Source organism: Quercus robur, chromosome 2, assembly GCF_932294415.1.
Source record: "Quercus robur chromosome 2, dhQueRobu3.1, whole genome shotgun sequence".
Classification (NCBI taxonomy): domain Eukaryota; kingdom Viridiplantae; phylum Streptophyta; class Magnoliopsida; order Fagales; family Fagaceae; genus Quercus; species Quercus robur.
In genome coordinates, this window is record NC_065535.1 from 11,380,284 (window position 1) to 11,393,333 (window position 13,050).

A 13,050-nucleotide genomic window follows, 5' to 3' on the forward strand; every position below is an offset into this window, starting at 1 on the left:
ATTGACCACTTCCTTACCAAGAATGATCTCTAACCTGTGTGCATAGTACATTTTCTTAGAACTGTACCTTACTGTACTCTACTTCCTCAGTTATACAGTTAAATTCAATTATATAACTGCATTGATCAATGCAACATAAAAGTTGTTCCCTCTGTTAAAGAAAATTAAATTCAGCTATGTGGCTGTATCTAAGTTTTGTTCATCGCGCAAATGCACATACCTAAGTTTTGCCCCTCCCCCTTGTGCGACTGACTGACTGGAAAAAGCGTTCCTATGGAACTATGGTCTAAATACCTGTCTAAGGAATCCAAGTTGTCAGGTCACAGGTCGAATGATGATCATGTAAGAACTTTACAGACATGGCGCACAAACATTCTAGATGGACTCCAGCAATTAGCATACAACTTATGAAAATCGGCTTGAAAGGGAAAAATATGAGACAAATTACAGTAAGGAATCCATAATTTTGGTTATTATATTTACTAAAGCAGAACTAGCCGTCTAGTATCAACATAGTACTACAATTCTGCAATGGAACAAGATTTAAAACCTTGATTTAACATTCCAAAGACCTCTATTACAGAGCACAATCATCAATCTACAGACTGCTGATTCACGAGTTCTTGTCATTTTTTAAGGAAAAAAAAAAAAAAATCTTTCATAACTTCCATCATTATTGATGATGTCCAGTGTCAATAGTCTTCTTAAGCACTAATTTGATTCTTACACATCTACAGATGAAATCTCAGTGTCATTCCAGTCATGTCAAGTTATTGTCAAATGCAAGCAAAAGAAAAAGGACACGGCTTGTGTCCAGTGGAAATTTCCACTGGACACGTCCGGATTCGGACACGTGTCCACCAAAGAAAAAAAATTCATTATCACTGAAAATTATATTCTTAGGACTCTATAGGCCAAAAACAGAAAATTGTCTCCATTTGATGCCTCAATTAAAATTTAAACTCATTTATAATATTCTAAATAGAAAGCCACTGACCCCTAATGCAAATATGGACTCATCAGTTAAAATAAATTCTACACAAAGAATCAAAAATCATTAAGGTAATATACACCACGAATGTTGGGAGAAGAAAAAAAGGGGAAGGGAGAGGGATCCTACAGTTGCTATTAGATAACAACAATTGAGAGCAACCACGTGAAACATTTTATTATACAAGGGCATGATGCTTGCTGAACACATTGATGAACTATATATCTCACACTTAACAACTAGAATAACATATTTGCAAAAAAAAACAACTAGAATAACATGATGAGATAATACAGAAAAACTTTTAAATTCTTCTAGCTATGGACCATTATGCGATTGCACATTAAAGCACATGCACTTATCTTTCATCGCTTCAGCCTCACTTCCATACTCTTTGAATCTGTACTCCTCCAGCTTGTACGTAGAAGGCACCTTTCCCTCACTGTAACATTGATTGCAGAGACTAAAATGAGATTTCATCTCCTTGAAGCGGGACCCGATAATTGGGTAGCGGCAAACAGAGCAAACATGTTGGCCATGTCGGTTCCTATCTCCGGTTTCAAGCTTCAACAGAGTGGGCATGATACCGAAACCCCAATCAGGATCATCAAACATGACAAGAAATTCAGTGTAAGACATCAGTGAAGCATCTGTTTCTCCATGGATTTCCAGCATCTCACTAACCCCTTGAGAAGGGACAAAGATAGCTCTCAATAATTTGACATATCTGACAGCATCAACCCTTTTAATCTGCGAGATGCCTTCATTCACAGGACGCCACAAAAGAGCATCAAAAGCCACACGCTTGCGTTTCTCAGGAGGGCCACTACAAATGGGTGCAAGGACAGCAAAAAACATGCCCAAATCCACCCTGCCTGAACCCGCTTCATCCAAGACAGACAGTATCCTCTCGTTTATGGCTTTGACAGCTCCTTGGAAAGTCTCAGGCTTCAGGAAATTAAGTAAACGGCGGAGAATTTCTTCCAAGATAGGTTTACGTATGGATTTCTCCGGAATGCCACTACCAGAATAAGACACCGGCACATCACCTTCAATCATTTCCTTCTTCAGAACCTCCAAATCACAACGACCCAACCTAGTGATCCTCTGAAAGGCCCTAATTTGAAGAGCACATGCCAAGTCCTGTCTCAACATGGTTTTCTCCCCCACAGTCTTAAATTTTAAGGGTTCCACAATGATAAATGATCCTTCCCCATTGGCACCCCCATTATTTGACTTCACCTTCTTTTTCTGCAGCTGTTTCAAATGTGATATTGCATCATGCAACTCAACCCTGTTCGTCATTTTCAATGCTTCCTTCAAAGCTTTCTTAGCATCCTCAGTTTCCCCAGCCCCCAACAAAGACACAGCCTTATTAAGCTGTGCCCGCCAATGATTCGGCCACACAGCCAAAACCCTAGTATACATCTCCGAAGCTCTCTGAAACCTACCCAAGTCCATATAAAGCCCACCCAAATTGTACAAAGCATCCACATGACCGGGTTTCAAATCAATAGCCTTCTGAAAAACCTCAATTGCCCTCTCATCCTCACCCATACCATGTAAAGCCGACGCCAAATCACAATGTGCATCAGCATAATCCGGTTTCATAAATATAGCCTCTTCTAAAGCCTTAACAGCTGCCCTATACTCCCCTACCCCAAACAAAGCACTACCCAACAATTTCAAAGCTCTAAAATGTGTAGGACAAAGTATAGCAGCTTCTCTATAGTACTCACAAGCACTTAAAACCATACCTTCACCTTCCAGCGCAATGCCGAGATTGACATAAATCTGTGGAAGCAAATAACCCCATTGATTCCCACCGTTTTCCGCGGCCTCTAACGCCAACAAAAACTCCTCTTTCGCCTCCTTGTGATTCCCAAGCACATAATGACAATTCCCAGCTCTGAAATGTGGCCTCACATCCACAGGTTGCAATTCACAAGCCCTTTTGAAACTCACCAATGCTTCTTTAAACAATTGGTGTTCATACAAAACTCTACCAATTGCCATGTGCCCATCAAAAGCTTCCTCTCTAGACCTCGCCCCATCGGCTCGGCTTCTCAAAACCCCTAACTCCTTCACAAACAGTGCATAGTCAGCTCCAGACTCTTCCCAAAACACCCTTTTGTCTGAAATCTCAGTCGAAGGTCCTAGCTCCCTTGACCAACCAGCATCTGAATACGCATCGAAATTCTCACCTCTCAATTTCCCATCTTTCGCTTGCTTCGATTTCAACCTCTTTATCAAAATCTCCATGTCCTCGACTATCTTCCACGTGTCGTCGAATACGATCCCGTGGTTCGGCGAGATCGCCCAGGCTGCGATTCTCTGCTTCTTCTGACTCTCGAGGCCGAGTGCTCTCTCATCGGCTATCGAAGACGACGAAGCTTCCGAAATGCCTTTGGCTTCATCCAAATTGAGCTCCAACCCCAGCGCGTCGAAGTCACGGTCCACGTCACCGGCACCGTCGTCGTAGGTCCGCAAAAGCCCTTCGTAGGTTAAACCGTTCTCGCCGTCGATGAACTCGCCGTAGGTCCGGAAAACCTCGTCGAGAATCGCGTTGATTTGCTCGTCGCTGAACTTGACTCTAGGGTTCACCGCCACCACTAGCGCCGCCATTTCCTCTCGGTTAAGACCTCCGTCGCGGTTCACATCGAATTGTTGGAAAATTCTCTTCACCTTCTCTGATCTGCTCCCTCTTGTCGCCATTTTTAGGTTTTCAACAGTTTCAGACACAAAATCTGAGTTCAAAAAAATATATATATATTTTTGAGTATATATATTAGAGGCTAATTCATGAGGTGGGGTTAGTTAAATGTGTGATTGAGAGCATGATTTTGGGTTAGTAGTGGAGAGAGAGAGAGAGAGTGATTTGTTTTTGTTTTTTGTTCTCTGTCATTGGATCTGTAAAGCTGACCAAAAGCGAAGGAGAAAAGGAAAGAAAGAGAGAGAGAGAGAGGAACTCTCTCTTTTTTGGTTTTTCTGTATCTCTCTCTATGTTATCTTTCTTTCTCTCTCTATATTTCTCAATGGCTGTGATGATGATATGAGTTTTTTTTTTTTTTTAATTTTAGTTTTTTGTTTTTGCAACTAACTGCACTTTCATTCAAAAACAAGAATTAGTTAAATTATGATTGGTTTTAAATTTAAAATTTTAGTTTGGTTATTGGTGAGGAGTGAGGAGAGTTGGGTACGGCATGTATATATATAATGGCTGGTTTAGGAAAAAAGATAAAAAGAGAGAGATGTTTGGTTAGCCAGCTGGATGGTGGGGCCATTGTTTTCCAGTTTGGGTCGTAATTCACTTAACAGGATGTCGTGTTGTGGACCCTTTGTTTTTTTGGATGGGAATCGTGTTGTGGACTTGACAATGAAAATTTATATCATTCAACCGTCACTTTTAATAGCTGGACCGTTTAGTTTCCTTGAATTTTAAGTCTTTCAAAAGAAATAGTCTTTCTTTTTTTTTTTTTTCTTTTTAGAAATAAAAGTCTTTCTTCTTCTTTTTTCTCCATAAGGAAAAAAATTTATATGTATGGAAAATAAGCACATCAACATTTCACTATCATTCTCAAGGATTTTGTTAAAATATTTTTGGTTATTGAATTTTGATATAAATGACATGGGGTCCGTTTGGATTGAGCTTATTGTTGCTGAAACTGAAAACTGAAAACACTGTAGCAAAATAATTTTTAAATGTGTGAATAGTGTCATGGGACCCATGAACAGTGCATGAACAGTGTACGAATAGTGTTTTTTGTCTCATGCACAGTGATTTTACTGTTCACTGCAGAGTAAAAAAATAAAAAAAAGGCATGAAAACGCAAGACTGAAACGCAACTTGCAGCCCTGCCCAAACGCTCACATGGTATCATTTGATATCTAATCTTTTCTAAAAAAAATGAATAAATTATTATTTAAGTTTATAAATAGTTTAGGGATGAAAAATGATCTTTATTAGAGTTTAAGGATAATGAGAAATGATCTTTATTAGAATTTATGGGTAGAAAGTCAAATATTTTTTAGTGTAGGGACAAAATACAAACTTTTCAATAATTTAGAGGAAAAAAAAATATTTTTCAAATTTTAAGAACATAACATAAATTTTTAGTAAACTTTAGAGATCAAAGTTATCCAAAAAAAAATATTTAGTCTATTTCAATGCAATAGTACTATGCATCATCGTGGGTAATTTTACAAACATAATTATAGTGGGAGGCTGGAGGCTGGAGCCCACATTCCTTGTATATGTGTTGGTGTTGGCGTTGGTGGATGAGGATGGCAAATGTGATCCAATACCAACCCGTGGAGATGAATAAAATGACAAATCACACAAAATCCAAATCTAGCACACCTTAAAAAAAATCCAAATTTCTTTCCACCTTTATTATCTTTGTTTTTTGGTAAACGACGCTTGGATTAAAATTAAGGAACAATAAGTCTATTACAATAAGCAATTCTAGCTTTCTCTTTGGCCAGTAAATCAACAACCACATCCGATGAGTTATACAAAAGATGAACATCAAAATCATGGTTGAGATCTACTCCCATACGAGCAAGGCAGTCAACACAACCATTAGCTTCTTTGAACGCATGTGCCACCGTGTGATTAGGGAAGGTCTTTATCAGGTTCCTGCAATCAGTTAAAAGAGGTTCAAGCATTAGATTGACTACTGAGGGACTTGAAACAAGGTGTACAATAAATTCAATGTCCATTTCAATACAAATATTTTCAATCCCCAGCTGCTTGGCCACAGTAAGTCCATCCTTCAATGCCCACAGTTCAGCAACAGTGCTTGGCATGTTTCTGAGTTTGCGAGTGAATCTAGCTACCTAGTCACCATTGTTGCACCTCAGGATGCCACCCCCACTTGCCTTCATCGGGCTCCCAAACACTGACCCATCTGTGTTAAGCTTTGTTCATCCCCTAGGGGGTTTAAGCCATCTCACTTGGACTTGCATTCTCCTTGGTTTGTTTGGGCCATTGGGGACTATGACATAGAACTCCACTCCTTTTTTTAACACAGCAAGCACTTGTGCCCTCTTCAATTTTCCTAGTTTGAAAAATAGCCTTGTTCCTATGCAACCATAAAGTTCACATCGCTTGCGGGAATAGGATTTTCCAAGGCACACAGGGTCTTGGATACATGCTAGTCTTCTCACAATTATTTTTTAGCCAAACTTCCAGATTCGACCCAAAGAACTCCAGGTTACCTTCCTCAATTCTCAAGTCTTTCCACATAGATTTTGCCACCTTACAATCTCTGAGAGTGTGAAGGATGGATTCGGGACTTCCTCCACACAACTCCCAAGTTAGGTCAAGATTTAACCCTCTTAAACCAAGAACTTCCTTCATAGGAACACTGCGATGAGCACACAACCAAAGAAAAAACTTTATTCTGGGTGAAGTGCTTGCTTTCCACACCCATTGATAATGACTAGTTTCAAGGTTCAAGATGTTAAACCCTTTAGTAATGAGGTAGGCAGATTTAAGGGAAAAGGAACCATCCTTAGAGAAAGCCCAAACTAAGATGTCCTCTTGGTTCGGGTTTGCCGCAACAGATATGCCTTTGATTTCTTGCACAATCCTGTGAGGAAGATTAAAAGAGATGCTATCCATATTAGCTAAAAAGCTCTTGACCGATAGCCTATTCTCCCCATTAGCTAAAGGCCCTTCAATTTGATTTCTAAGAGGTCCAGATGGGAGCCAAAAGTCATCCCATGCACATACCTTATCCCCATTAGCAATGGAACATTTCAGACCCTTATTAAAAACAATACCTCCATCCTTACAAGCTTTCCAAATGCAAGAGGCGGTCTAATTTCTTGTTTCACCCCTTAGGCGTGCCGGAGTAAGATACTTGTTTGTAAGCATTTGAGCCCAAGGCATATCCAGGCTAGAGGCAATTCTCCAACAGAGCTTAGCCAAGATGGCAAAGTTTCTGGCTTTCATTTCAAAAATTCCAAGACCCCCCATGTCAATCGGAGTGCTAACCTTGTTCCATCCAACCAAGTGGAGCTTCTTTTTTTCCGCCCAAGTATTGAGGATACTGCTGCCTTTATGAGTACCAACCTTCCCATCAGTGAAAGGCACTTCGATTTCCAACCAACCAATTTGGCTTGAATTCTCTCCACAACAAATTGGAATTCATTTCGTCTCCTACCCTTATGAATGATAGGGAATCTAAGGTATTTCTCAAGGTTGTGAGTTTCACCAATGCCTGTCTGATTCACTATCTCCCTCATTTTCTTCCATTGCGACATTAGGCGAGAAAAGAATTTTTTTATTTTGCTTTGCTAATTTTTAGACCCGCGAGTTGGCAGAATTCGTCTAGCACTTCAACTATAGCCTTAATATTGCTCTCATCAGTTTTGGCAAAGATTTAGAGGTCATTAGCAAAGAAAATATGTGAGAAGCCAAGTCCACTATGAGAAGCTTTAATCTTTTTCCGACTTCCCTCCTTACACTTCAGGTTGATAAGGGTGTTCAAGAATTCCATACATAGAATAAATATGTATGGGGAGATCGGGTCTCCTTGCCTCAAGCCGTGTGAAGGAAAAATCTCCCCAATCTGACTCCCATTGAAGAGTAAGGATGCTGAAGTAGAGGAAATGCAGCTAAGGATTAAATCCACAGTATCAAAATGAAACCCCAATCTCACTAACATACTTCTCACAAAGCTCCATTCCAGTCGATCATACGCCTTCTCCAAGTCGATTTTTAATATCATGAATACGCCTTTTTTGTTTTTGTTTCCACCTTTATTATCACGTCTGAATAAAACTCACAATTTAAATACAAAATACAAATTCCATGCTATTTTTCTTTCTGAACTATATGATTATTCACTCTCAAAAAAAAAAAAAAAAACTATAGGATTATTGAACTATCATGCAAGATAATATTGTGTATGAATGGTTGATTTTGATGTATTAAAGTAATCAACATAGGTTTAATTAATGGAGAGAATAGGTTTTTTTTTTTTTTTTAAGAGAATTTCGTGGCCACAATGTTTGGTGAATGAAAAATTAAATAGAACTAATGGAAGGTTGTTGCGTTACACAATTTTGTTTTTGAACTTATTCCATAATTTTAATGTGAAACAATAAGTCAATAAATGAATAATTATTACAAAATGCTATATCTACAATATTTTCACAACACTTTCTCAACAAATCATAAGTGGTATGTTGTTATGGGTAGGTAAAAAAGTAATTTAAGTTGTGAATTTTAAATTAGAACCAATAACAACTTACCACATATAATTTGTTGTGAAAATGTTGTGGACATAACACTACTCATATTGCACTTAAATTATGTTTACATGCTAATTCATGTGTACAATCTATTATCTAACAATCAGGTGTGTACATGCTAATTCATGTGTACTCCTATTATTGTCATATGCCAAATTTTCTCTGATCTAATGGTGTGGTTGTTTCTCTGATCTAATGGTTTTCAGGGCTCCAACACCTGCTACCATTAGACTGTAGAATGCTCTTGTGAGTGTTTTTGTTTGTATCCTTGAAGTAACTAGCTTACTATCAAGGCTTGTAGGGCTTTGTTTCTTGGGGTTCCGGGAAACAGTGAGTGCTTTGAGTGTTTGATCTCACAATTTTATCTATGGACGATATCATGAATGGATGGAAAAAACTATCCCTCTCAGACAGGGAAGGGGGTGAATTCAAATTTTAGGCGTAGCACAAATCTCAAGATTTCTCGATTGTGGCGAAGTTCTTCACACCTAGAGCTCTAAATGTGGAAGCAGTAGCGCGCACTTTTAACCCTATCTAGAGATCAAAGAATGGGTTTCAGATCCAAAATCTTGGTGAACACCGATTATTGTTTCTATTTGAAAATAAATCAGATGTGGAAAGGGTCTTACGCAATGAGCCATGGAGCTTTGACAAGCATGTTATTGTATTACAATACTTTGACAAAACCCTCCCTTTGCGTGATGTGGTGTTTAAGGAGACCGTTTTTTGGGTGCAAATGCATGACATACCGATTACATACATGAACCAAGCTACGACTGAAGCTTTGTGTGCATCGATTGGAGAGGTGATACATGTGCCGGGGAATTCTCCCTTGGGCGGAAGAGGTTTTATGAGGGTCCGGGTTAGAGTGGATGTTACTCAACCCCTTTGTCGTGGTAGAGTGGTGACTTTGGAGAATGGTGAGCAGTCATGGGTGGCCTTTAAGTATGAGCGGCTACCAATTCTTTGTTATTGGTGTGGACGTCTGGACCATACCGATAAGGACTGCGAAGAATGGATACAGAGTAATGGCACCCTCAAGCTAAAGGACAAAAGGTATGATTCTAGCATTAGAGCCTTGCCTTTCTATCCCTCAAACAAAAATTCTGTTTGTGTGCCTGGTTATTTTGAAACACAGAAACAGAAAATCAAAGAAAGGGCGTCTTCCATGTTGAAATCCAATCGGAGAGGAGAGCCGGATGTTCAGTGCTGGCAACAGGAAAAACCAGATAAGGAAGGTGTGCCTAATCAGGATGAATTTAATGCTGACTTGAATTCAGACAAGCCGGATTCACCGCCTATTTTTCAGAGTCAACATGAGGCCGTTAATGATGAGACAATCAATCCCATTATTTCGGAGCGCACGTCCAGGGATTTTGATCTGCATGGGGTTAGCCAGCTTGTTGATAATTCATTGGATGACATGGTGGAAGTAACTGGGTCTAATGAGGCCCGTGTTGGGCTAAGCCCACCAAGCACTGGAAGTAAAAAGGCCCCAATAGTGAGACCGGGCCTGGTAAGTGAAGTTTCAGCTAAATGGGTGAGGATGGCTCGGCCCAATATTCATTACATAGAAGCTAATAACGTTGCACAGCTGGGAAAGCGCCATGTTGAAGCTGCTTCCTCTGAACATCCAGAAGCAAAGCGTCGTTTGCAACGGAATGAGGCTACACAGCCACTCTCTTTCTCAACGGTGGAGGCTGCCCAGCAGCCCCGCCGATTCCAATGAGTTGGCTGTGCTGGAACATGCGGGGGCTTGGGAACCAACGCACCGTTCATGAGCTTGCATCGATTATGCGGGCGCAAGATCCTGCTGTCCTGTTCTTGGCCGAGACATGGGCAGACGATGATAGGCTTTCTAAGATTTGTGATGACTTGCATTTTGATGAGAAATGGGTAGTTCCTAGAGTGACAAGGGCTGGCGGTTTGGCCCTCTTATGGAAGAATACAATTCAGATTGATGTGGACTCCTCTTCGCTCAACCATATAGACGTTATAGTCAACAAAGGGAAGGAGGATTCATGGAGGTTCACGGGTATTTATGGGTTTCCGGAGGCTAGCCGGAAAAGTGATACTTGGAGCTTACTGCGTACTCTCCATCAGAAATACACCCTTCCATGGTTGTGTGCCGGCGACTTCAATGAAATTCTAATGTCACACGAAAAGCTTGGAGGGGGACTAAGAAGTGCAGCAGCGATGAGTGAATTCAGAGAAGCTGTGGATGATTGTGGGTTCATGGACTTAGGTTTTGTGGGGAAAAAATATACTTGGAGAGGCAAGAGAGGTAATACCATGGTATTGGAGAGACTTGACCGTGCTCTTGCTACTCATTCATGGCTTGCTCAGAATCCAGCTACTAGAGTTCATTGCTTTAGGTCCAATGTTTCGGATCATTATCCCATTATTATTAATCCTGAAGGGGTTGCAGATAGACCTTGCAAACCCTTTAGGTTTGAACACATGTGGTTGAAAGAAAGTGGGTGTGGTGATACTGTCAAGGAAGCATGGCTGTCTCCTTCCCCTGTTTCAAGCTCTCCGTTGATGCATGAAAAAATAAAGCTTTGTGGTATTAGGCTTATGGAGTGGAGCAAGAGATCCTTTGGCAGCGTGAGGAAGCAGTTGGGGGAAAAATCAAAACTTCTGGAAAAGGCTGAATTTGCTGCGGCAAGAGGAGCAGATTATGAGCCAGTGAGATTACTAAAATTGGAGGTTAATGAATTGTTGGACAAAGAGAGCTTAATGTGGCAGCAGAGGGCTAGAGCTTTGCATCTTAAGTGTGGTGATCAAAACACACGGTTTTTCCACAACAAAGCTTCTCGGAGATTTCGACGCAATAGGATTATGGGTTTATTGGATGATTCTAATTCATGGTGCACAGAGACTAAGCAGGTGGCTGATATTATAGTTGGGTTTTATTCGAGGTTGTTCACATCGGAGAGACCAGCCAATGCCCAAGGTATTTTGGAAGTGATACAACCAATAGTCACTGAAGAAATGAACACCAACCTAACTAGAGAATTTACGAGACAAAAGGTTGATCTTGCTTTGAAGGAGATGGCCCCACTTAAGGCTCCAGGACCCGATGGTATGCCTCCTCTTTTCTTTCAGTCTTTTTGGCCTTTGATTGGTGATGATGTCTCTAAAGCTGTCTTGGATTGTTTACATTCTTGTTATATCCCTAAAGAGTTCAATTACACATATGTGACTCTTATTCCTAAAGTGAAAAATCCTGTAAAAATCGCTGAGTTTAGACCGATAAGTTTGTGTAATGTTATTTATAAATTGATTTCAAAGGTTCTAGCAAACCGATTGAATCCTTTATTGCCTTCTATTGTGTCTGAGAATCAAAGTGCCTTTCAAGCTGGGAGGGTAATCATAGACAATATCCTCATGGCATTTGAAACTTTACACTACATGAAAACTCAGCAAACTGGCTCCACAGGTTTTATGGCTCTCAAACTCGACATGAGTAAGGCGTATGACCGAGTTGAATGATCTTTCTTGGAATGCTTGCTAAGAAAGTTGGGTTTTCATAACCGTTGGGTTGATCTTATGATGGAGTGCATTACTACTGTCTCTTACTCCATTCTGATCAATGGGGAGCCTTCACAAACCATCTATCCTAGCAGAGGATTGCGACAAGGGGATCCTATCTCTCCATACCTATTCCTCCTTGTTACAGAGGGTTTGCATGGCCTTATTTCTAAAGCGGCCACTTCTGGTGATATTATAGGTATATCTATATGCAGAAATGGACCTCGCTTAACCCACTTATTTTTTGCAGATGATAGTCTTCTTTTCTGTAGAGCTTCTTTACAGGAATGCCATCACATACAAACCCTTCTGGCTACTTATGAGCAAGCTTCTGGGCAACAGCTTAATCGGGAAAAGACAACGCTGTTCTTCAGTAAAAATACGGGCATAGAGGTCCAAGAATCTATCAAAGATTTGTTGGGGGTTCCGGAGATAAAGCAGTATGAAAAATACTTAGGCTTACCATCTTTTGTGGGTAAGCGAAAGAAAGCAAGCTTGGCATACATTAAAGATCGGATTTGGTCTAAGCTCCAAGGGTGGAAAGAGAAGCTCCTCTCCCAAGCTGGTAGAGAAGTCCTTCTAAAGGCAGTGATACAAGCGATCCCAGCCTACTCTATGAGTTGCTTTAAACTCCCTATTTCACTTTGCCAGGAGATTGGGACTTTGATTCGTCAGTTTTGGTGGGGACAACGTGGTACAAGAAGATGTATTCATTGGGTAAAATGGCGCACTTTGTGTAGGTCAAAAGCCTATGGAGGTATGGGGTTTAGGGAACTCAGAAATTTTAATGACGCCATGCTTGCCAAGCAAGTATGGCGCCTATTAAAAAATCAAGACTCCCTTTTTTACAGGTTCTTTAAATCAAAATATTTCTCTCATGGATCTATTTTTGATGCTAAAGACACTAAAGGCTCTTTTGCATGGAAAAGCATTTAGAAGGGTAGAGAGCTCATTAAGGGGGGATTGAAGTGGAGAATTGGAGATGGTGCACAAGTGCGCATTTTTCATGATTCTTGGCTGCCTGGGTCTCAACATGGTAAGGTGGTTTCCCCTGCCCCTGAAAGCCATGAAAATGCCTTGGTTTATAGCCTAATTAACCATGAAGAAAGGAGTTGGAATGTGGATGAAATTGACAGAGTATTCTTACCAGAGGAGGCAGCCACCATTAAGGCTATCCCACTGAGTTTGTTTGCTCAGAACGATCTTCCCTTTTGGCCGTTTTCCCGTGAAGGAAGGTTTTCGGTAAAATCTGGTTATCACCG

The 13,050-nt window shown here is 40.4% G+C and overlaps 1 protein-coding gene across 1 annotated transcript; it reads right to left on the minus strand.

The window, feature by feature from the left end:
* Positions 1–1,023: 1,023 nt before the first annotated feature.
* On the minus strand, positions 1,024–3,992 carry LOC126712347 (uncharacterized TPR repeat-containing protein At1g05150-like). The gene has a single exon (XM_050411645.1). It carries the CDS (start codon positions 3,704–3,706, stop codon positions 1,310–1,312), a length of 2,397 nt encoding a protein of 798 aa, XP_050267602.1. The 5' UTR covers positions 3,707–3,992; the 3' UTR covers positions 1,024–1,309.
* Between the last annotated feature and the right edge of the window lie 9,058 nt (positions 3,993–13,050).

Excerpts from the sequence above, each read along its gene's own strand:
- LOC126712347 (XM_050411645.1), bottom strand. The coding sequence starts at position 3,706 with ATGGCGACAAGAGGGAGCAGATCAGAGAAGGTGAAGAGAATTTTCCAA.